General features: G+C 44.8%; 2 protein-coding genes across 7 annotated transcripts in view; one reads left to right on the top strand and one right to left on the bottom strand.

Annotated features, from left to right (window-relative positions):
* Positions 1-134: 134 nt before the first annotated feature.
* LOC117902250 (medium-chain acyl-CoA ligase ACSF2, mitochondrial) lies at positions 135-3,269 on the top strand. The gene is made up of 3 exons (XM_034813505.1): positions 135-375; positions 1,447-2,899; positions 2,960-3,269. The coding sequence occupies exons 1-3, from the start codon at positions 302-304 to the stop codon at positions 3,221-3,223; spliced, it is 1,791 nt and encodes a 596-aa protein (XP_034669396.1). The 5' UTR covers positions 135-301; the 3' UTR covers positions 3,224-3,269.
* A 49-nt stretch (positions 3,270-3,318) lies between these two features.
* The window catches only part of LOC117902248 (mucin-6), an 84,199-nt gene continuing 63,245 nt past the window's right edge, over positions 3,319-24,272 (bottom strand). For 4 of the 6 annotated variants that reach the window (XM_034813493.1, XM_034813494.1, XM_034813497.1 and 1 more), the window contains 5 exons: positions 11,402-11,700; positions 11,114-11,335; positions 6,697-6,892; positions 5,941-6,631; positions 3,319-5,869 (listed from right to left, as the gene is read on the bottom strand). In XM_034813493.1, coding sequence (XP_034669384.1) covers positions 4,840-5,869; positions 5,941-6,631; positions 6,697-6,892; positions 11,114-11,335; positions 11,402-11,700 — 2,438 coding nt within the window. In that variant the 3' untranslated portion in view covers positions 3,319-4,839. Of the gene's footprint in view, positions 5,870-5,940; positions 6,632-6,696; positions 6,893-11,113; positions 11,336-11,401; positions 11,701-17,624; positions 17,912-22,909; positions 23,523-24,272 lie in introns of those variants that run through there. The other 2 variants (XM_034813496.1, XM_034813499.1) reach the window with 2 other exon arrangements.

The following is a 24,272-nucleotide window of genomic DNA, read 5'->3' as shown; positions in this document are numbered from 1 at the left end:
AAACGAAGCTGCCGTAGATCTTGTGTAGTCGTGAAAGAGAAAAAAAAGCTAATCACTAAAGCTACAGAGCGGGTGAGCAGAGCAGACCAGATGGGGCGACGATTAGAATGCCGCTGCTTATTCTGTTTTGGAACTTGGCGAGCGGCGGACGTCGAACTAGAACAAATACTTAACAAGACTTCAACTGAATAAAGATCGTTAGAATCGTTGAAATTAATTTAAATACCAGTGCGGTGTGGTACAAGTGAATGTGTGAATATTATGAACATTTAATTATAGTTTGAATTGTGTGATATCAAACATGATTAATAAGCGATTGCAGATTGTGTCTAGGCATGTGCTTCGACAGGGATTCCTGCTCCAGGCTAAGCGCAGGTAGGAACACCCTAAAGTTGAATCATCCATGAAACTCCTTTCAAGGTCATGGCTTCCCATGGAGGCAGCAGAGCCTTAAGTGCTTGGAGCCTTAAGATATTCCCACACCAAGATAAAAGTTCCAGGCAATAAATGCGCAGTTTTGACTGTGGCCTGTTCGCGTATCCCCCTCCATCCCCCGTTTAAAATCAAAATTCTGCACATAATGTTGCGTAATCATTTCGATTCCAGCTGAATTTTTGGTACAGTTGCCCATTCACAACTAGATCTTAGACCTGGAATAACTATCCAAGTGCCACGCCCCCCGTCATATAGTGCCAAAAATAGAACAGACTTGTGGCAGACTGGTAGTTTTTAATTATCGCGAATTAAATTGGATGACATCTGAAAGATAAGCGCACATTTGTGGACAAAAATTTCCATTCGCCTGATAATTTATGGGAGTGAAGACCCTCAAGTGTTAATTGATATTCGATAAACGCGTGCCGTGCCTCAATATTTATTTGATTTTTATCAAGTGTTAATTGATATTCGATAAACGCGTGCCGTGCCTCAATATTTATTTGATTTTTACAATTACATGCGTACATCTGTAAGTGAATATATGTACATAAGTATAGGTACCTTGTAGATCGTTGTTGGCATCTATTATTTCAATTATGCAACAATTATATTTGAATGTGCAATGTAACTCATACATTTTAGTTGTTGGGTAGATTAGATTGGTAGCTCAACCCCCAGCAGCTATCAAACACGCTTACAGCTTGCCAGCACATAATTCGGTGGAGAGAACACTTGCAATAAAACCATAATAATATCACACCATCCCACAGACACACTCACACCTCAATCTCATGCCATACATGAAGCTTTCTCTCGTAGCAAAAGCTTTTACCTTAGCAAAGACGTGAACCTCTACTGAGCGCAGATGCAGCCAGCATGCTGGGTGGGAAGAGTTTTTGACACGTAGCCAGCTCAGCTGTAAAAGAAAGGCAAAAATTAAGAAATTAGTCCCAGATTTATTTTAACTGATAATATTAATTTATTTATATTTTTCTCTTTCCCTTTTAGTGTCTCCACGTCCATGCCAGTTCTGATCAGCTACCGACATCATATTGGCAAAGAACCTCTTGTCTATCGCACTGTGGGCCAGGAGTTGGAGCTGTCGGCGTCAAAGTATGCCGATACGGAAGCCATTGTCTCCTGCCAGGAGGGTAAGCGCTACACCTTCAAGGGCCTGCTGGAGGACGCTGACCGTTTGGCAGCGGGATTCCGCAAGTTGGGGCTCCAGCCCGGCGATGCTGTGGGACTGTGGGCGCCCAACTATATGCACTGGTACCTGGGCATGATGGCATCCGCCCGGGCAGGCCTCACTTCGGTGGGCATCAATCCAGCCTTCCAGGGCCCCGAAATGGCCTACTGCCTAAATAAGGTGAATGTCAAGGCCATTGTGGCTCCGGAGACGTTCAAGACACAAAACTACTACGAGATTCTGCGCAGCATTTGCCCTGAAATCGCTGATGCCGATCAGGGAAAGATCAAGAGCGAGAAATTCCCACACCTGCGCTCTGTCATCATCGACAGCAAGGACGGCCTCAAGGGCGCTCTGCGCTTTGACGATTTCCTCGATCTGGCCAGCAAAACCGAGCGTGAGGAGATCGGCAAGCTTCAGCCCACGATCAGTCCCGAAAGTGCGTGTAACATTCAGTTTACGTCGGGCACCACAGGCAACCCCAAGGCAGCGGCTCTCTCTCACTATAATTTCGTGAACAACGGCATCCATGTGGGCAATCGCAACGAGCTCGAGGGGGAGAGAATATGCGTGCAGGTGCCACTGTTCCATGCCTTTGGAGTTGTGATCACGATCATGGCCGCCTTGAACAAGGGCGCCACCCTGGTATTGCCTGCGGCTGGCTTCAGTCCCAAGGACTCGCTGCAGGCCATCGTCAAGGAGAAGTGCACTGTGATACACGGAACGCCGACCATGTACGTGGATCTCGTGAGCACGCAACGCAAGCTCCAGGTGCCGTTGGGCAGAATCAAGAAGGCCATCACCGGTGGGGCTATAGTCTCGCCGCAGCTCATCAAGGATGTCAAAGAGGTCTTGGGCGTTGAGGCTATGCACAGTGTCTTTGGTCTGACGGAGACAACGGCCGTCATCTTCCAGTCTATGCCCGGCGACAGCGAGGACAGAGTACTCCACACTGTTGGCCATCTACAGGACCATGTCGAAGCCAAGGTAATCGACTCCGAGGGCAACGTTGTGCCTTTGGGCCAGCCCGGAGAGCTGTGTGTCCGCGGGTACACGACTATGCTGGGCTATCACGGTGATCCGGAGAAGACAGAGGAGACCATGGGGAAGGACAAGTGGCTGCGCACCGGCGATCAATTCGTGCTGGAGGCCAACGGCTATGGCCGCATCGTGGGTCGCCTCAAGGAGATGATCATTCGCGGCGGTGAGAACATTTTCCCCCGAGAGGTTGAAGACTTTTTAAACACACATCCGGATGTGGTCGAAGCTCATGTGAGTTCTAGTTGAAGTTAGACTTTAACAGATTAATGAATGATTGGATTACTTTTTCAGGTAATTGGTGTACCCGATGAGCGTCTGGGTGAGGAACTCTGCGCATTTGTCCGCCTAAACGAGGACGTTGATCCGGCGACGTTCACCGTGGAGTCATTGCGAGCATACAGCAAGGGAAAACTGGCGCACTTCAAGATACCGCGCTATGTGTTCCCTGTCGAGGCATTCCCCAAGACCACCTCTGGAAAGATCCAGAAGTTTAAGCTGGTGCAAGAATTTAAGGAGCGTGTCAAAGGCAAGGATCGCGAGGCCGTTAGAGTTTAGAGTTTTAGATGTGTAAATTGAACAATAAATTGTAAATGGAAATTCATTGAATAGTTTCTGAAACAATTACTTATTTATTTAAGGGCTTCTTGAAATTATTTAGCAAAAAATATTTATGGGGTTTTATTTGTTGCAACTTTTCTGCCGCGGTTTACTTTGATTGGCGCTGGCTGGGGGCTGAGTGTCCCTCTCAGCTGTAGTTCTCTCACACATAATAAAAATAACATACTTAAAAGTTAATGACAATGCCTGCGTGTTACAAAGTGTTGCGTATCCCGAATCTATACATATAAAACTCGCATTCTTCGGATACTCAAGGATAACAACAAAATTAAAACATATTCAACTAAAGTTAATACAAATTCATACGTACACGAGGATTATTATTATATTATATATGTATATGTATAGCTGAGAGAGAGTACTCTCGTATAAACTAGGATTTTAAACAGTTTCAATTTGCATTTTCCTTTCTCATTCCATAAGGCATTAAAAACTAAATAATAAATACGCGTACATCTAGAATTTCCATACAAAACACAAGAATAAAGCTTAAAGATCTGACATACTAATTGGTACATTAATTATCATAATTATTATTATTATTATTACACACGATTAGCGGGCGTTTAAGGACATCGAGTGAATGGATTTGTTGTGGGTTTGAGCTTGGGTAGGAGGATTACCATCATTGAGAATCGCTAGAGGCTAGTATTTGGATTGGGATTAACATATATGTATGTGTATGTACGATATCGGCGAGTCGCGGTTAGAGTACAATTTCAATATCGCCACGGTACGTGGTATAGTAATAAGTTTTATGCAAATATTCATACTGCTTCAGCTAAATGCTACCCATTACATTACTGCAGGAGTAATGCTCTGCTCCTCGTACTCCTGATTAGTTTGAAACATTTTTAAGATTTATATACTCGTATTTATGTGTGTGTTTATGTTTGTAGCTGCTATGCCCTAAACTTGGTTTAGCTTTCTGTATGTTTAATGTGTGTGTTCCATTAAAAAAGTTAGTGGTATACCATAACATTTATATGCTCTGTTCCATATACTATAATCCATATAATCCAATATTCCATATCCATTCCCATACTCGTATGACAGACGGACACTGTGACGGCTCCGCTTGCAGTGCTCTAATAGCTGTAATTCTTTAATCTGTTATATATCCATGCATTATCCTGTTATACGTAGTTAAAGTTGGGGGGAGCGTCTACTATATTCTACTATAATGCTAAATGCAATTATTTACACACAAACATTCTCAATTCTGAAATATTCACTATTATATTTGTTTGTTTAAATTATATCAATAATCATTTTGAAGGGTACTGCTGAAAGAATTGCCAAGCTATGCTTCCCCTCTGACTTCCATTTCATGTTCTTTCACAAGGTGTTTAAGCGCTTTAGAAGCTATCATCATCATCGTCCGCATCATCGTCATCATCCTCATCGTCGTCGTCGTCGCCCACAATGAGCTCCTCCTGCTGGACATCACTCACGGCATAGGCGGCCATTTCGTAAGCCTCTTCGGCTGCCTCGGCAACGGCAATCTGTTCAATGATTGCCCGCTCCTCGTAGCACACTCCCGGCATGTCCTGTCATGCCTCGGCCTCTGCATCGGCGGCATCCTCCGACCAGCTGACCTCCATGGGTGTGCAGGGCAGCGCCTCCTCAATGGACATGCGGGAGGACGGCTGCTTCGGTCGCTTGGACAGGGAGCCCACCGAGGCCGTGCTGGAGGTGGAGCTGCGCATCATGTCCTCCGATGAGGCCGAGCAGCTCTCGTCCTCGGAGTTGGCACCGGAGACCATGGCCTCGCCGGCCGACTCCTGAATCTCCTGAAACTTCTTCAGGGCATTCGCCTCGGACGACATGAGCTTCATGGTGGAGCTGCGCGGACGCATCTCCGACTGCAGCGTGGGATGTGGCGAGCTGGAGCAGACGGGATCCTCGTTCCAGTCGGGCAAAATCAGATCTCCGCCCAGCGTGGCGTCGGACGTGTGACGCTTCTCGCACACAGCGGACGTCGAAGCCGAGGCCTTGATGCACATGGAATGGGATCGGGTGCGGGACTCCGACTCGCCACTGAGAGAGTGACTGCCACGCATCAGCGCTGTGGCCGACATGCTCTGCGAGAGCGGATTGGGTCCATTCGATGATGAGCTGCCATTTCTGTGAGCCGACGATGCGGTGCCATTCCTGAGGGACGACGATGAGTGGCCATTGGCGTGTCCATTGCTGATCGACTGCTGCCGGCGCTGGATGGGACTGCGCTCGTTGCTGCCGCGTAGGGATCCATTGCGACGCACCATCTTAGCGGAGCTCACCTTGGGCGTCTCGCCATCAATCTCCAGGGTCCAGCTGATCGAGTCGTTCCTCTCAATCATTCCCTTGATCATCGGCGATGTGGGCGACGACGATGACTCGTTGGTGCTGCGGCTGAAGCAGTGCGAACCGTCCTGCGAGCTGAGGGAACGCTCCTGCAGCCGCGCCTCGGCATTGTGCAGCTTCTCGGTGCGCGTCCTGAGCAGGTAGGCCATCTCCTCCTTGTCGAAGGTGAGACGAGTGCGCTTCATGCTCTCATGGTTGTAGGCCTTCTGAAGTTCATCCAACTTTTGTTGAGTTTCCCTGCGAGAGAAGAAGAAAGGAGAATAATTAGCATGGAGTTCTTTTGGGTTGGGTTTCCTTTTGGTACTTACTTTTCTTTCTCGGCTTTGGTCTCTAGTTCTAGCTGCAGCATCTCGTTCTTGGACTTAAGCAGATCCAACTGATTGGCCAGCTTAAGGCGCTCCTCGCCCTCGCGCTTCAGGTCCGCGTTCTCCTTGGACAGCGTGGAAATCTCCGCCTGCTTCAGCTCCAGGACGCAGCGCAGGCTGTCGGCCTCGCTGGTGAGGCGGCACAGCTCAGCACTGGTGTCGGACAGGCTGGTGCTGTTGCTGGTGCAGGGACTACGCTGCTGGGACGAGGTTCGCAGCACGGATATCTCGTCCTGAGAGAGCGTCAGACGATCGCGCAGATCACGCTCGCTGTACTCTGTGTTGGCCCGCAGCGTGTTCAGCTCCTTGGTGAGGCTCTGGATGCGCTCGTTGAGCTCCTGTTCGCGCTGGGCGCCCTCGTGAATGCTGGTGGTGTGGATGTTCTTCTTGCGGATGAGTCTGTCGCGGAGCTCCTGCTCCAGGACCGCGGCCTTTTGCAGGCGCGACTGCAGATCCATTATCTGTACCTCGGCGGTGGTCAACTGATCCTGTTTGAGGGCCAGCTTGTGTGAGACCTCCAGCTGGTAGGCCGCCTGCACCAACTTGTGCTCCTCGTCCTTGGCCCGCAGCTGAGCCTCCAATTCGCAGAACCTTTGCTTTGCAAGCATTTGCACCTCCGTTACTTTCTCTTCAGCTAAACAAAAGGCAGATCTTTGGGTTAGTTTTGTGCAGCGAATAGATATAAATCTGAATGCTCACCTTGCTTCAGTTCAGTGCGATGCAAGTGCTCTCGTTCCTGCTGCCGCTGCGCCCACTCCACATCCTTGGAGTGCAGCTCTTGGCGCAGCTCCTCGCAGTCCCGCTGCGTCTGCTGCAGCAACCCAATCGTCTCCTCCAGTGCACTCCTGTCCCGTGCACACTGCTCTTTGGTCTCCGCGCAGGAGCAAGCATCCAGCTGAAATGGCAAGAAGGCAAAATCATTGTTAGAGTCGCTATAAACTGCAGTTCGGTTCGGCCCTGGCTGGGCTCTACCTGTACCGCTTGAGCAATTACAAATATATTTTGAAGAGTCTCTTTTCTTTTTGCACGGAAGTCGAAACAAAGGGAAATTGTCAAGAGCGAGGGAAATTCCCTCGGCAGACAATGACGAGGTCTAGACGGATGGAGAGGTCTGAGATGGGTCGCTTGGGAAAATCCCATAAATAAATGCATTTTTAATTTGCACAAGAGATTTCCACGGGCTCCGCTGCATACCTGTTGCTGTGCATAGCCCTGGGCATAGGCGATATTATCCATAAAGTTGCAGGGCATCCTGCTGTTGGCTTGGGTGTGTGGCCCCGTCCAGCTGATCAAATCAAAGTCCATCGTCTGGGAGGACAGTTTCTCGTTGGTGAAATCAAAATCGGCAAACATATTTGCTCTCGTTCTGTGCGCAGTTGTGTGTTGAACACGAATACTTGAAGTAGACTGATGGCCCAACGCAGGGAGCGAACTGCTTTTATACCCAAAGCGGCAGGTAGATCACGGACAAGGAAGAGATCTTGCAGGTAGCTGGATCAAACGAAACTCTCCCGGATATGGTGAGCAAAATATTTACAAGGGATTTGGATTTATGAGACGGAGACATGGACACGACGCACCAAATAAAAATGCAATTTTTAAAACATGCTGCGAAAAGGGTTCGCCAGTTCTGTCCTGGGTTTTGCTTCCTGCCCCAGTCCGCGCATGAGCAAAAAATACTAGAGGAAAATATGTAATGTGGGTGTAGCCCGCAGTGGCCAGGGGAAGGGTTGGACTGGATTCGCTTGGGCCACGCCTCGACAGCTTTCCAGCTCCGTCCAGCCCAGGATCGGCTTAGGCCTCGATCGCTGGCCAACTTCATGTGGTTTCGGATCAATCGCACAATGTGCCATTTGCTGCATTGGTCACGCGCTGCCCAGCGAAGGGACAGCAACTGCATTTTGGGGCGGCTCAATGTGGGTGTCTTGAATGCACTTCAAATTCACTGTAATGGCGCGCACCTTCTCTGCAACACTTTGGGTGGATGCGTGTCGAAGTGAGCCGTGAGCGCCTCAGAGGCACGGGCTGGATGGGCTCATGGTTTAGTTCTAAACACTTTTCGAGTGGATGTTTCAAATTTGATTTAACGAAAACCAATTGCAATTTGCATAGCAGTTTACTGGGCACTTGAGGGACAGTGCCGAGCCTCTACCTTAATTTAATTTCATTTTAAATCCCAAAACTATTTCCGAGACTATCAAGATCAATGGCAGACAGTCGACAGTCGCCTGGTTAATCCCGATCTACAAATTAAGAGCTGGCCGACCAATTGCATAGTGATTGCCATTTCCATGACTGCAGCAGTCGCTGTTTCGCTGTCCAGCAAATTAATTGCCATCGTGTCGCAGACTCAGTCACTGGCTTCGAGTCCGACTCTGCTGCAGACGGCTGACATTTGCTGGATGACAGTCAATGCAGACATCAACGGAGACGACAACTAAGACGAAGACAGCGACAATTACCTGACAAGGACGTTGGCAATTAAAGTGTTGAAATCGGTGACTTGCCGCCGGTGAGAGAGAGACTGGACCAGTCCACTGACTGGATTTAATCCTTTGGCTACGAATTGAGACAATTTCATGTTGCGCACTCTGCCATCTTAATGGATCGGCAATTGTCCTTCAGCGGACACTAAAAACCTCATAAAAACGAGCACGAGGCAGCTCGGCAATTCTACTTCTAGCCTTGTCCTTCCTGGCCTAATGTCCTTGCTGTTTACAGTATGGTACGCGTATATGTGGAGGACCTTGCCGCCTGTTTTTCCACGGTTTTCACACCAAACTGTGAAATCTCACTGGCTCGGATCATATCTAAATAAATATTTATGTTCCGTGCCACTGCCACATAAGTTTAGGCTTTTAGTGGGAAAATATTCAAACGAGGCTGGCCGTGTGCTGCCATCGCGATTTCCCGAAATCGTTATCCCGAAATCCCTCGCTGAAAAAACAAATCCCTCCGCGCGTTGCATGTTCGCAGACGGTAGCCGCATGCAACAAGTTACCCAAATATTGTGGTATGCTCTGCCACTCCTGATTCCCGATATCAACTATTTACATATGCACTCGTAAATATGTATATTCACGGCTCTCATGGGCCGGGCTTGTTTTTTCGAAATGTGAGTAAAGTAAATATGGGAAATGCACAAAATAAATACACAAATTGCATTAGGACATGTGCAAGCGCCAACGGGGAATATAGAATATTAAAAATTCAAGCGAATGCAGAGTCGATTTTTTGGCTATTTTATTATTACATTTTAAATGGAATTAGGAGCGCTGGAATCTGATTGAATATTTCATTTAAAAATGTGCTAAAAATTGTATAATATCCACACACAAACTAAACAAAAGACTTAGTTAATCTTTTTAGGCTTTCAGTTTCCCCCAGACTTCAAAGAATTTCGTTACCGAAAAGTACATAAAAAAGAGACTAATTTGAAAACTTCCGTAATACTTCCTGTTGCTTCACTTATTCCTTTCAAATTCCCCCAGCTCAATGTGAAAATTTCCGAGCAACAGCTTAAGGTATTCGGGAATTTTTCTTTATTTTAATGACTTTCCTTTCAGACCAGAACAAAAAAAGAATACGAGTAAGGGGAAAGGTTCGCAAATGGCCAACGCAAATGACATCAATACAATGGCAGCAGCTGATGGCACATATTGTGCAAAGGCAGGGGCATTATGCTGTCATCTTTTCATTGCATAAGACTGAGTTAAATCTGAAAATATCCCACAGATACAGGCAGCAGTTGCAGGAGTTGTCTCTTGCTTGTGTGCCTTGTGTGGCAATTGTTTCGATTATCCTCGAGCCTCGAAGCCAATGGATTTGCGCAATTGTTAACATTTTGCACGACTCAAAAGGCTTTGCTGCTGTCCAAGACACAATGTGCCTGAGGAAGTTTTGTGTTCTGTTCACTGAAAGTGGCTTTAAAGTCTCCACTGCTCTGTTCTACGATGTTCTTTCGAACTACACGAAAGTGACAAGTTCGGACAAATCGCAATTTGGCATCCTACCTAAAGCAATTGCGGTTGAAAAGTCAGCAGACAAACAACATCATAAATCGATTTATGATGCCCGGAGGCGATGATGTCTCAGAAGGATGTCTACTCCTCCACATTAACCTCACATATTCGCATATATGCAAATGTTAAACTAATGCTTTTCGCGTTTGTTGCTGATTTTTATGACCTTGTTATTGGTATTTAATAGAGGGCCGCCGCGGGTAGACGACCCTTCGAACAGGTAGTGTGTGTCTGCGCTCTGCTGGATAAAAAAGGATGGCCAGAACCTTGTGTTCAATCAAGGAGCAAAGCATCATGACGAAAAGGGATTTGTTCTCCACATCCTTTCAGTGGCAAATCTCGACAAAACTCACACGTGGCCTGGAAACTTCATTTGTCTGATTAAATCCTTTACACCGCAAATGGCAAACAATTAATTGAATGGATGGAACACGTTCTCGGTGTCTCTCTTCCCTGCTTGAACTAGAATGTGCCACTGGCTCACACCCTTTCATTTTGCGTTAGAGAAAGGCTTTCACACAGTTCCACATCCGCACAAAGGGAAAAGGGAAATGGGAAACGGGTACCTCTGGGGATTTTTGGTAGCATCTGCTGCCTGCGAAACTTTTGTGCAGCATTTTCAGTTTTTAATTAGTGCAAACACAAAAAGTGAGCCCCGGATCAGGTTCCGTTGAGGTTGAGGTTTTGGTTTCTGTTACTGTTTCGGCTTAGTCCGCACTGACACAATTAAACGAAATTAGCTCAACTTTAAGCATAGATTAAGGCAAATTTCTCAAACAATAGCAAGTCGGCCGGTCGATCCATCAATCCCTCGCAGAACATGTGGATATGGCAAGCCAAAGGGAACAATTCTGGAATTATTAGAGCAGGTGAACCCGTCCCCGGCACACACATATGTATGTGGAGGAGGACAATCACAATGGGCTGGGAAAGAGACTCGCGGATACCCTGAAAGATGCTCAACTGCAAAGGGCTGCAGAGACTCAATATCTAGGCATAAATCCGTGGCGCCTGCTTCAGCTAAATCCCCTCACTGATCCGCTACACATCGAAGAGCCGCACTCGTTGGAGAACACTCTTTACTCGGTACTAACCTTTTGAGACATGTACTGAACCATTACAGCGAGTCCCATCATCTGACGCTGCTCCTGCTGCCTCTCGTTGAGGTTAGCCTCGAAAAACTCTGCCAAACGATCATAGTCCAGCACATTGTTTTTGGTGTAGGGCTTCAGGGCGGGATACTGGATGGTTATGTCCACCCGGGGATGGGCAAGCACCGTCAACGAACTGCACGACTTTCCAGTGACATCGCTCGACTGCAGAATTATAGGAAAAGTAATTATTATAATTAATTTTGTGAGAGTAATAACATTAAATCTTACCTTATTTGTACTAGTTATACTACGGGCTATGTTCTGCGGATCTTTCGCATCCTGTTTGAGCATCTGTTTGTCTGATCCTGTCTGTTTCGGGGTATTGACGGGTTTGCACTCGCATTTCTTGAGCTTGGGCTCCGTCTGGCATTTGCAGCCAATGTCGGCGGCACCGCAAACGCAGAGCGACTCTTGGCTAAGTGAAGCCCGTTTCGAGTCCCTCGGCGTTGGCGGTGTCGGGCAACCATTTGAGGACTGTCCTTTGAGCTCCTGCAACTCCGTTTGATCCACGCCAGAGCGCAGCGATTCTGCAAAGAGATGGAACATCCAAATGTCATTAGTCAAGGGCCCATGATGAGGAAATATACATTAAATGTAACCCATAGATTAGCCCAAAACAGTCCTAAGACAACGACATTATGCAACTTTCCAATGGCGAAAGTCTTTGCTCATTAACTCATCTCCCAGTTGAAGATAGACGCGAAGACGCTCCTCCGCCTCGATGAAGATTAACCAAAAGATGAGTTAACACTGCTCCCCGATGAAGAGGAGGCTGAAGATGAGCTAACGATGATGAGGTAGGCCATGATTCATCTAACGATGAGCCGCACTCACTCTGCCCCCAACTCGTCCAAGCGTCAAGCAAAAAATGAGTAATTGCCTCGTGCCTCGAAAAAACAACTAAAAACCGCAATGGCAATACATTTTCCTTTTGCATAATTCCATTGACAAAAGGGAAAGCAAGGCAATCTTCGGCAAATGCCGCTACGAGGTGTAAGAGCTGCCACACCCAAAACACTATCTGGTGGTAGTAATGCCATAGGTCGGTGCCGCTGCTGGGGCCCATCATCATCAATTACCAGACGCTCTCTGTCCAGCTGCGAAGCTGTCAATTAGAGAGGATGCGTGGCCAGTTTTTTAGCCAACAAATTGGCCTTGACAAGCCCCAAGATAGGGAGGCTCCAAGACCCAAGCCAAGAGAGAGAGATAGGAAGTTAGGAAGAGGTGTGTTTGGGGTTCAGTAACCGCCATGATCCATCCATCGATCAGTCCATAATTTACACGATTTCCTTACAAGCCACGCGCCGAGTTGCGGTTCCAAATCGAAGCTGGTCTGGTCTGGTCTGCTCTTGGACCCAGCCTCTGCGGAGCATGTGTCTCGCATAGTCAACGGTTGACGGTTTTATGTTGCCACATAAATTTACGAGCATAGCCAAAGCGACATACAAAGTTGCCAATGTTTGCACAAGATTGGTTGGAGCACATGTCTCATATGACAATTGCTCTGGTCTCCGGTGTACCAGGAAAATTTGTTACTTGTCTCATATGAAAGGGGTGGAGTTGTCTTCCGCAGTTTGCCAGACATAAGATCATTACCGCCAGATGATTATTCAAATATTGAAAGCAAAATTGCCTTGTCACCAAGGTTTAGGTGAGCGGAAAACTCCATTGACAACTGGTTTTTCCAGCAAGATCACAACGAAAATGTGGGTATAAATATATAATAATTAAAATCTAAACAATATCAATCTGAAGCTCAACGGTAAGCAAGAACCTTTCCCTGCTTATTTCCCTGCTCGGTAGCACTGCCAAATATTTCACTGACAACTGTTCATAAATTGTTGCACAAAATTACAGCCTGCTCTTGCTTTAAGTGTAGCTATCAATGCATTAATTCAATTAATGAATTAGCCGACGACTGCCGCTGACAGGTGGATGCAACTGGAATTTGAGTGGACAAAATGTTACTTTCGGTTTCAGCCACCATTAAAGATTGTGTAACGTCAATAAATAAACGACGCGTGTTGCAGGAACTCCAAGACGAGGTTTGATTGAGAAGAGTGCAGGTTTTGGTGGCTCAAAAATACGAGTAGTACACGGAGCAGTATTTGGCAAAAACATTTATCTTTGAACAGCCTAATCAAGGTGGAATTATACAGGGGAAGAACACGGGTTTTTTGAGAAAATGTAGCAAAGGTTAGACTTGTGTTGCAGAAATGACAGCAAAGCAAATAGGTGCTCCCTGGCTTTCCCATTTCTGGAATATTTTTCCAAGAACTTATTTAATATCTAGCAATTATTAATGAGGGAACCTTCGACACTGTCATTGAGGAGCGGGCACACCTGATACCACCTCTCCCCTGTACTTCCTCAATGACACACGCCGTGCGAGCGACTCGAACGGGTCTGGCACACGACAGGCTCATGCTCATTCGAGAATTCAGCCAAGAAACAGAACATTTCGCATGGCAATTAGGCAATTAAATGACATTAGCTACGACCATTTAATTGCAAGGCCAACAATATTTGCCATAGCTCTGCTCTCACAGCTCAGTACACCTCGAATGGCCGGACCCTGCGTAATTTCCAGCAATTTCAGCCAGAATATTCTCACGGTTCGACTCTCGCGGGTCCTTGTCGAATCGCAACAAGTTGCTGACAGGCTCAACCTGGTGACAGCCGAGCCAACGGGTGGTGCTCGCGGGGAGTGAGACCCGAACCGCGATTCCATTCCATTTGGACGATTTTATGGCACAGAAACCGACCACCTCAGTAGTTATATGGTCGCCTTCTCTTTTCACAATTCCTATTCCCATTTCCCATACTATTTTTCACTTGGTTTGGGAAAAACTCAACTGCGGGTGATTTCATTCAGAAATTTGATTTTTGGTGGTGTGAAAAGTGTTTTTGAAGGCGTGGAATTCCCTAAATAGTTGAAGGGAAGGTAGTGACTTCATTAAGGAAACGAATATTGGTTTGAATTTAATTCAAGTTAAATCCTAACCTAAATTAAATAGAAATTTAAAAGATTTACGCGTAAAACTAAATAGCAGACAAATAAGTGCGTCAAACAAAATTTCACTCAACTCTCATGCAAATGCAAATCCCAACAGCAAATACAATTTTCGTATCTTTTATGGGCATTTTGCGCCTTAACATTGTTGGCGCATCAGTGGCAGACAGCGTCTGTTCACCTCCTGGACAACTCTCCCCCATACAATATCAATCAACATCAAAACCAACTGCAGCACACAACACAATCCATTGAATGTTCAGAGTCTGCAGTCTGCACATGGGGTTTGGGCTGGTGTTTGGGTTCGGTTTCGGTCAGCCAAGCTCATAATGACGGTTTGGTTTGGGTTTGGTATGGGTTTTTGTGTTTGATTTTCAGCTAAAAACTCAACATGTGTCAAACTGGGACGGTGTTGCCAGTCTCTCGCGGTGCACGGTGCATGGTGGGCTGTGATGCTGTGACACTGAGACGGACAGCTGCCTGGACGGACACTGTCCGGCTCTATGGATGTTTGCAGCGGCGCAACGACGTTTGGGCGACAGAAAATAATTGAAATTCCAAAATATCTTATTTGGCATTAGGCAGCTGCCTCTGTCTCCGGCTCATTGTTGTTTTTGCCATTTAAGTGAATTTTGGAAAATTCAACTCCAGCAACCTGTCCCAACCCGTGGCGACCTACAAAAAACACGTCCGTCCAATGGAATTGGACGAGCAACAACGACTCGAAACTGGCATTTCAATTAGCTGCGTTTGGAAAATGCTCAAAAACCCAAAACAAAAATCACTTCACTTGACTCGGACCCGACTTGCCTCGACTTGAAAGCTAAACGTCGCTTGTCTCTGTCTCTCGTTTGCAGCTGTCTCTCTCACTGCATTTGTAGCTGTCTGCTTGCCCTATCTCATTGTGGGTCTCCATCGTGTCTGCTGTCTCTGTTTTATTTCGCGCTTAGGTCGATGGACACAGCGCTTTTTTGGGGGAAATGGGGCTGAAGGTGAGGGTATACGGTAGGGGTAGACACTCGTCAGCCTTTGGGGTTTAGTGCTGTGTGTGGCAGTCCATTTGGTGCCTTGCTTTAATTGCAATTTAACAACAAATTGTTTTAGCAGCGAGCCACAAGCAGAGACAGCCCCTGGCCCCAAACACTATCAGTGGGCGAGAGTCAAGTGGCGGGCCGCAAATTTGTGCAAATTTGTACTCGACATGAGAGCATTTGAAGGAACAATTTAATAAAAAGTTGTAAAGAATGCAGGAAAATCTTTTGCAAGAAGGAATTTGATTATAATTTCGATAAGGCCTTAGCATTTTTTTTCCTCTTTTCCTCCTTAATTGTCTAAAATAATTTACAAACGATTTCGTTTAGAGTTTCTAGCAATAGTTCTAAAAGAAATTCACTGAATTTTGTTCAATAAAAACATTATTTTTATGATCTACAAAAAAATGGGGTTGGGATTGACGTCAATCAGAAGCAAACCAAACGAATTAAATGTAATTTTCCGATTCGTTTTTCTTCTAGAACACCTTAAAAAAAATTTAACCTCAACTGCAGGCTTAAAAGATTTTAAAATACGAGTGAAAGAAACATGTTCTTTCTTCTTATTTATATTCAGTGTCACATTTTGCTTAAGCAGTAAGAAACCAACCAGCAAATGTTATTCGTTAACAGCACTTCCCTTTAATTGAACACATCCCATTAACAAATCAATTCAAATAAGGCTCCATCGAGCCACTCCACTTCTTTATTTTCACTCAATTATGCATTCAGCCAGTCGGGAAGCAGCAGCCAGGTCATTTGTAAACAACTCTCATTGGATAAACATTAAAGAAAGGAACCGAAAGAGTCAACAACGCAGAATAAGGCCAGAAAATGGCCAATGGAAAATCGTTTCAGACCATTCGCAGTGCGGATGTATACAATACCATCAGTCGATTGATTTCTGCTAAATGTCAATCAGTTGCACGACTAAAGGGAAAAGTTTTTATGATGGGCGCGGAGACAGACAGAGACAGAGATCGCTTCGAACTGCCAGAGTTGTAGGCAGTGATGAAAGATACATATCAAGGGATTTATAGCACATCAGGGCAAGATTTTCATATCACTTATTTCAGCGGCATATTGCCGCTCATTGCGTATGTGTCTGGACAACAATGCCTATGGGAACGCACACATTTCAAGGTCGTAGAGTCGTCGTCTAGCTTGGCGCATTTCCATTTATTTTTCGCCTGTCTTATTTTCGACTTTGTTTCTGTTGCAAAATAAAGACTTTAAACATACTTTTTCGTTTTGGCTCAAGTTCTAATGATTATTTTTAGATAAGTTGTGCACGAAAACCACTTCTGTTCTACGAGTTTCTTGGCCAACCAAAAGTACAATGCCAGATACGAAAATAATGCAATCAAAAGCGAATTTGTCTAATTAATCATTACATGACTGAGTGGGGCAGGCGGCTGCGTACATACAGATACGTTTATGTCTATGATTTTCCAATGTTTGGGTATATAATGTATGTATGATTGATGTACTTATATTCCTTTCATATTATTTTTGCGGTTGCCACACAGCGGAAAGAAAAATAACAAAAATCCCACGATAGAGAAGACCGCAGAGAAAAAAGCTGCATGACTGGAAAGCCAATGAGTGAGCAAAGGAAATGGTGAAATGAAAAAGAGAGAATACTAATTGTGCGTGGACAAATGGAAGAACATGGAGAATGCTGAATACCCTAGAAAGTATCTAGATTAAGCGGTTAATTATTCCTTTCAATAGAAGACTAATTATTCTTTATTTGTAAACACCTTCTATGTATAGTCCTGCTATCGAAATATATCAATGTCCGCCTGTTTGTCCCAGTGATTGACAGAATGATTCATCACTGCACAGCTGAAAAGATCTCTGCCCTTGGTCACTTCTGCACTTCGACGGGCTCCCTCCCAATACTCTTTCACTTTTATTTTGTTGGTTACAGGGTACACACAATCTTTTTGCCAAAATTCATGTTTGTTCTGTGGCAAGCTCTAGGCCAGCCGTCAAAATATGTATTATTTTTCATTTTTGTTGCTGTATGCGATTGGCTTTTAATGCTTTTGCTGGTCCTCTTTTATTTATTTTGCACAATATTTTGTTGATGCACGGGCGCCAACTGCATTAAATGTTGGTTGATTGAGACAGTCGGAAATTGCGTCGCAAGTCACGAGCAGAAATATTTCGACAATCGGTAGCAGATGTCATGAAAATGTATTAAAGTAGAATTTTAATCGGTTCCATATTGAAGCAAAGTGTTTTCGGTTAATATTTGAATGGATAAAAAGGGAAAAAACGCAACGAAATTTATTCTTTTTCAATTTTTAAACTATATTTTTTCAGTTCCATCAATGAAACAGTTCTAAATTGATATGTGTATTCCCAGCACAATTTTAAAATGCAAACGGCAATGCCTTACCGCCAATTCCCTCATCCTCGGCATGCTCATCATAATCGCAGACGTTGGCACTAGCACAGTCACCCACAGCACCACCTACTACTGCACCACCCGTTTCGTACATTTCCATCATTACGGTACTTGCACACTGCTTCCGCTCTATTTGGTTTAATGTGGCCAAAGGCATTCAATTAACAGAGCCATAGCGGGACGAAGAATCCCGACTTTGACGTTTGCCTCAAGAGCGGGAGCGAGGGAATTCGATTTTAATTGCCGACCCTTGGGGACATCCTTAATGAGTAAGAATCCTCTGGCAAGAAAACCCCGTATTGTGGGGCTATTGATCCGTCACAGATGCACACGCACACAATTTTTTATTATTGAATCACATCTTTCTTTTCCAATTTGTAATTTTCCGCACACGCGCAGCTCCACAAAAAATAAATACGCACTAAGTCAACAACGAGCTGACGGTACAATCGCGCAAACTTCTAAACATAAACTGTTAATGAATTTAATTCAAAATAAAGAGGCGCGAGTCGCCTCACAATATCGGTCGTTGTTCGTTTGGGATCGTCGTTGTTCGTTGCTCGTTGCTCGTCGTTGTTCGTGGGCTTCATTTGCTGTATATTTTCTTTGGGGCAGCGGCAGCATTTGCTAATTGTGGCGCTGATTTCACCACATGGTGGATTATGATCGCCACAAGGCGCTGATCAGACACAGAGAGAAAATGTAATTCAGAAATTAATATCCAACGCCCTCTCGTTTATCAGAATCTACTGCTTTCCAGATTAAGTAATATTTGGGTACATTTGCCACTTAAATATGAACTGCTTAATGAGTAGAGATGACACTTTTACTTTTTAATGACATTTTTCTCAAGAAAACTAAGAAAGTTAAATCATTTTCTGCGATTGGGTCATAACGCCTTTTTTAATCTTTAAATTTTAACAAGTTCCTATAATTCAACAAGTAAATTGGTCCATTTCTCACTCTCTATCAAAATGTTATTTAACTTTCGACTTAAGATAACTTAAATAAGTTTATCAAAATAAAAATTTGCGTGGTTTTGAAACTTATGCCAACATTATACAGCGAAATTCTGGATGATCCCAGACAAAAAATCACTTTTATATGTAACAATTGTCAAATCCGCCAATCATTCTTCTCAGTGTACGTCATATTCATACTCGTGCGTACACATGTGCACAGCATTAATGAACAGCGCGAAAAAAGTGTACAATAAGCAGACCCAAGGCGCGTAATTGCAAAAGAGACACAAACCCAACTCCCACTCTGACGTCAGCATGCGTACAGAAATGAGCAGGAATGAGAGAAAGAGACACATTCCCAATGAACAATTGATGATAAAGTTACTGCTACTGGGCTGTTGGGATGGTGCATCAATGAGGGTCACTTAATTGCCTTAGCAGGCGGACAATGAGCGAACCACTAGGCGCACGAGCAATAATTAATTCATTTTTTTTCATTTCATTTACAGTAGCTGTAAGAGAAGGCGTGCCCCGAAAAAAATACAACTGGGATTCAACTTCAGACTGGCGTCTAATTAATGACCCAATATAAATCAAAATTTAATGCCACAAAATCATAGCCCGACAGAGTGGGGTCACATCCCAGCAGCTGTTGGACGCCCACGCCCAAGTGAAAACACAGCAGAGACCACAATTATATATGGCTTGGCCGGAGCATGGCCCAGTGAACTTGTCAACAAGTGTTAATTGCAAAGCCAACAACATGGGATAGCAGAGAGAGAGAGATAGAGAGAGAGAGTGTAAGAAACAGACCCCAGACCTCAGAAACAACGTCGCACGTCGTACGTCGCTCTGTGCGTAAGTCAATAAAAAACACTTGGCATAGTTTTTGTGCTGGAAATTGCTTGGGTCTTGGCTCTATGTCTATGGCTTTTGGGTGTCTAAGTCCAAGCACGAAGCGTCGCGACAAACTGGCGAAAAGAGAAATACGCATTTGGCTTATTGCAGAATAAATGTAAAGACAAATTAAAGTATGAAAAAATGGAGATATGAAAAAAGACGACGAAAAAGTTATTAAATTTGTCACGCACAAATTTCAAATTATAATCCGTAAATTGGAAGTTTGGGCAGCGAAGCGAATTTTTGAACATTTTGTGCAAAATTATGAAATTATAATTATTTTAATAGCATAATTTGATGTGGGATTTGGTGGAGATCCCAAGAGTGTAATATATTACAAATATTGAGAGCACAGAAAAGGTGTAACTAATTCCACACTTATAATTGAATGAAGAAATAGTAATTAGGGGTGGAGCTGAGGATGCGAAGACCAGAGCCAGAGGAGGAAAATGGAATCTAAAATATCATTTTTTGTACACTCTACAGGTGTTCATGACAGATGTTTTCCATCGAACCCAGGCATGGAAACTTCCCCCGTGGATAATAAAAAGCCTATTAAGATGCATATCAAAACTCGCGCTAAACTCAGGTTATCAAAATCTCATTAAATCAACATAAAACTCTTACTAAACTATCATTTTGTATCTTCTTCCATAGATCAACCCATTTCCATTGGAAAACTGTACCAAAACCCCTCAATCCCTTTTTGTTCTCCTAAGCCGATTTGAAATCGATTAGTGTTAGCCATAAATATTTTATGGCTCGACCTTAATTATGGGGTTTGCCAATGAAAAAGAAAACAAGTTCAATGCGGCTTATCTTTGCATTTGGCCTGGAAATGGATTGCGCATACGCCGCTTGACAATTTGGCCCGGGGCCAAGGCACATCTCGATACTGAAAGGCATTGATCAATCAATTTGCAGTGCTGCTCAGCGGTGTCTGTTCTCTGGTGGAGCTGCCGCAGCAGATGCAGCTGCTGCTGGCAACAATTGGTTGTGCTCTGCTGCACAGAAGCCGCCACTTGGTCTTGGACTTGGCTGCACAGAGCGCAAACGCTATTGTTGCCGCTACCTCTACTTGTTGTAGAGGCTCTCTGGCGTTGCCTCTACCTCTGGTTGGCCTGGCCTGTGTTGCACAGCCTCCATCGTGCTGCCACTTGTGACGCTGCTGCTGTGGTGCCGTTACGAGGTCTGCACTTGACTCCATTAGAGCCGAATCAGCCGACTGCCTGTGTATCTGCCTCTGGCCCGGGTCTGGAGGCATGTGTGGTCACAGTTTGTTTGCGCCAAAAACGCAACAGTACCGTTAATGAACGCCGCACAGCTATGATTTAATTGTCTTCGGTATTTCACATGCCGTTCCCCTCCACATTTTCGATTTATTAATTAATTTTGTGCGAGCAGAGATTTATTAGTCAATCGTTTGCGGTGAGTTTTGAAAGCATTAAGTGAATTTTTATCACTTGGTTCCACTTGAAAAATGCCTAAAAAGCGAAATGAATCGAAACAGCCACCAGCACAGTTTTGTCAGCACTGTAAACAAGCAGTGTATAACAGTTTGATAAATCAGAGCAAAAATCCTAAATGTCTCTCACGGCGCCTGCGTTCTCGTCCCGTGGCTGTCATAGCTCATGCACAATGAGTGTCAGTGTGTCAAATGTCCCACATAATACACACACACACACTCAAACAGGGCAGGGGAAAAAGTACATTATGCAATTTTTATGCTCTGGCAAGGAGCGTTGTGTTTTCGAATGGAAGTTTGTAACGGCAAAATTGCCTAAATTCTAAATAAACTTAGCTGTGGTCATTTCTTCATCGGAACTGTTTAATATTCAGAAATATTTCAGATCATGTCTCTTGTCTATGAAGGCAATTCAACAAACCTCAAGGAGCTGTTGCATTTATCAATCTAGAACTCGGAAAGAGTATATTTAGCTGCGACTCCAAAGCCTGCCATGCCTCTTTTATGCTGAGGCACACAGGCGCGAGAGGGAGAGAGAGAGAGAAAGTGAGTGAGAAAGTGTTGTTTCTTTTGACAATACTGTTGTTGGGGTAGCTGTGAAGATGAGTCATCGTCATCATTGTCCGTATGTCGGGGTAGTTAGTCATCCAACAGAAACTTGAGACTCTGTACAGGACCCTTAGGAGACCAGACAGAAACTTTTGCAAGAATTATTTTCTAAAAAATCGATAATGGTCCAAAGCAGCGGAAGGGCCGAAGAGGAGACACCAAGCAGACCATAAGGTTTGTGGCTGCCACGTATTCTTGTTGCGCCTATGCGTTGGGGGGCATGCGCACTTGATGGCCAAATGTTTTCGTGTAAAAGTGTTAAGAACCATAAATATTGAATGGGCCACAAAGTGCCCGCTAGGCTGCCCATCAGTTAAGCAATCTGGCAAAACGATGCTGCGGAAATCGGAGCATCAATCGAGGTTTCTAATGCTCTACGAGACAGGGATTCAAAATGGGGACAATGGATAGAGGCATCGTGCCTGGGAATGGTTAGTTCTTGGGATATTTGAGGACATCTGTATGCTCAATCACTACCAGTCGAGCTCAATGATAAAGCGCTTCCAACTGACCAACTTCACTAACTCAAGCTGCCGCAGAAAAAATCAAAGCCAAGCGATTTGAGACCCTTAATTTATCAAATCTCTCAATTACAGCTCTCAACATTTGGCCAATCATGTATTTTTCCAAGCGATGACAAGACAGTGGTGACCCAACCTACACACAAGCCAAATAAATGACTTGCCGAATGAAAAATGGTAAAAACTCCAGCAATTAAATATTATTTTTTATTTTCCCGTGCTTTATTTTTAGCATTTGGCTGCTAAACCAAAACAAAATTTCATAATTAAGCTGAGATAATGAAATGGCAGCCAAGACATACGAGAATCGTATTTGCAACACTTAGCGCTAAGGTCCCAAGAAATAGGCGATTGAAACACAACAGCCAAAGCAGAGAGAACAAAAGTTGATGTCTGGAAAACTTGTAACGCCCCGTTTGGCAATGGAAAGAACAGATTTTCTATACCCTACAAAGGGAGATTGCCGACGGCAGATTGGCATCTGCAGAGGAGCGAAGCCGATGCCGATGCCGTTAGACATGTTTGTGTTGCTTTTTGGGTTGTGGGTCATGCCTAAGTAATTTTCAAATTATACAAGAGTCGGTGGGTCTCCGCTGAATTGGGTTGCCCAATTCAGATCTCGCGTCTCATCTTTCACTCTTGTTAACCAAATAGCCGCCGGCCAGACCCCAACAAACCCATTGTTCTCTGAATCACGAAAAACTAACTTCAAATGGGTCACAGCCGACGGTTGAGGAGGTATCCAACCATGGCAATTATCAGTTGGCAGTGTCCCTTGGTGGAAATTGATTTTTTTTGTTTCATTCATGTGACACTCACCGGCATCGCCGCCACTTCGTTTCTTATCGGAGAGCAGGGATTTTTGTTTTCGTGGCATCCGAAAGGAGTTCCAGAGAAATGCACTGCTGGCCGCGGATGAGGACGACGCGGACGGGGAGGAGTTCTTCTTGCTGAACGAACGGTACATATCCATGTCATTGGGTGTCGTTGAGGATGCTCCCGTTGAGGCAATCATGGACTTGGTGGTCGGTATCCTTGTGGCTGGCATTAGTTTGCTGGCTTTTCCCACATTCATGTTGATGTTGTTGTTCTGGCTGCTGCTGTTGTTGTTGAAGAGCTTTTTGATCCCACTGCCAGCGCCTCCTCCTCCTCCTCCTCCACCCACTGCTGAGGCAGCAGCTGCTGCTGCCCCGCCACAGCCTATGCCCGCATAGATTTTTCCGTATTTCACATCGTTCGGATAATCCTTGTAGCTATACTTCTTGGCCTGCAGATTCTTATGATTTTTCAACATTTGTTGGAACTCTTTCACATCCACAGCCGTTGGCAACGAATACGTGGGCTCGGACGCGCTTTTTGTCGCATTCAGACTTTGTGTCGAGCCGTAGAACACTGAACAGTACTCGTTGAGGCCCATTTTTGGGGCATGCGCGCACTCAAGCAGCGCAATTCTCTGCCTAGCCACTGGACCACCCAGTGCTTGTCCAACTGTAAAAGCGTTATACGAGGGAGCTTGAGACAGCACAACACCAACAACGATAGAAAAGAAAACACCACAACGGTCGGTCCCGCACACGTCTGTTTGTTTGAAAGTTCAGCGCGCGACTAACGTCTGGGCCCCCAAGCCGCAAGCAACAAATGGTGGCTAGGCGGCCGGCACCGGCTTCAACTTCAATCGCGACTTCAACTGCGACTTTATTCGCGACTGCGGCTTAAACAGCAACTGCGACACACGAAAACCACACAAAGCAATTCGAAAAACTCCACACTTACATAAAGTGAAATGCAAAATGGACATCAAAGAAATTTCATACGCCAAATGGATGAGAGAGGATGCCAGGCAGAGATAGATTGAGGCAGAGAGAGCATGCTTTTGTCTGGTCAAAACAGTATTTTAAAACATATCTGAGCTGCTTCAAATCATGTCAAAGATTTATCATTTTAATTTAAAGAACTCACTAAATATGGAAGGGTGAGGAAAATTGGGTCATAACTGAAGCAAAACTTATCCGAAAATGTATTTCTTGATTAATAGTTTCATTTTGCATTAAAGAATTGTAGATGACGGTAGAAAATGATTGTTGAAGTCAACGTAAGCATAATTCCGAATCATAATTTTAATTTAAAATATTTGAAATTTAATCAGAGTTGCAAATGAAAGGCAAATATTTGAACAAATATT

This window comes from Drosophila subobscura, chromosome U, assembly GCF_008121235.1.
Source record: "Drosophila subobscura isolate 14011-0131.10 chromosome U, UCBerk_Dsub_1.0, whole genome shotgun sequence".
Classification (NCBI taxonomy): domain Eukaryota; kingdom Metazoa; phylum Arthropoda; class Insecta; order Diptera; family Drosophilidae; genus Drosophila; species Drosophila subobscura.
Note: the sequence above shows the minus strand (reverse complement) of the source record. Positions and strands in the feature narration are given on the sequence as shown.

Excerpts from the sequence above, each read along its gene's own strand:
- LOC117902250 (XM_034813505.1), top strand. The coding sequence starts at position 302 with ATGATTAATAAGCGATTGCAGATTGTGTCTAGGCATGTGCTTCGACAG. Across the intron at positions 376-1,446 it reads CTGCTCCAGGCTAAGCGCAG|TGTCTCCACGTCCATGCCAG; the intron begins GTAGGAACACCC and ends TTTCCCTTTTAG. Across the intron at positions 2,900-2,959 it reads CGGATGTGGTCGAAGCTCAT|GTAATTGGTGTACCCGATGA; the intron begins GTGAGTTCTAGT and ends TTACTTTTTCAG.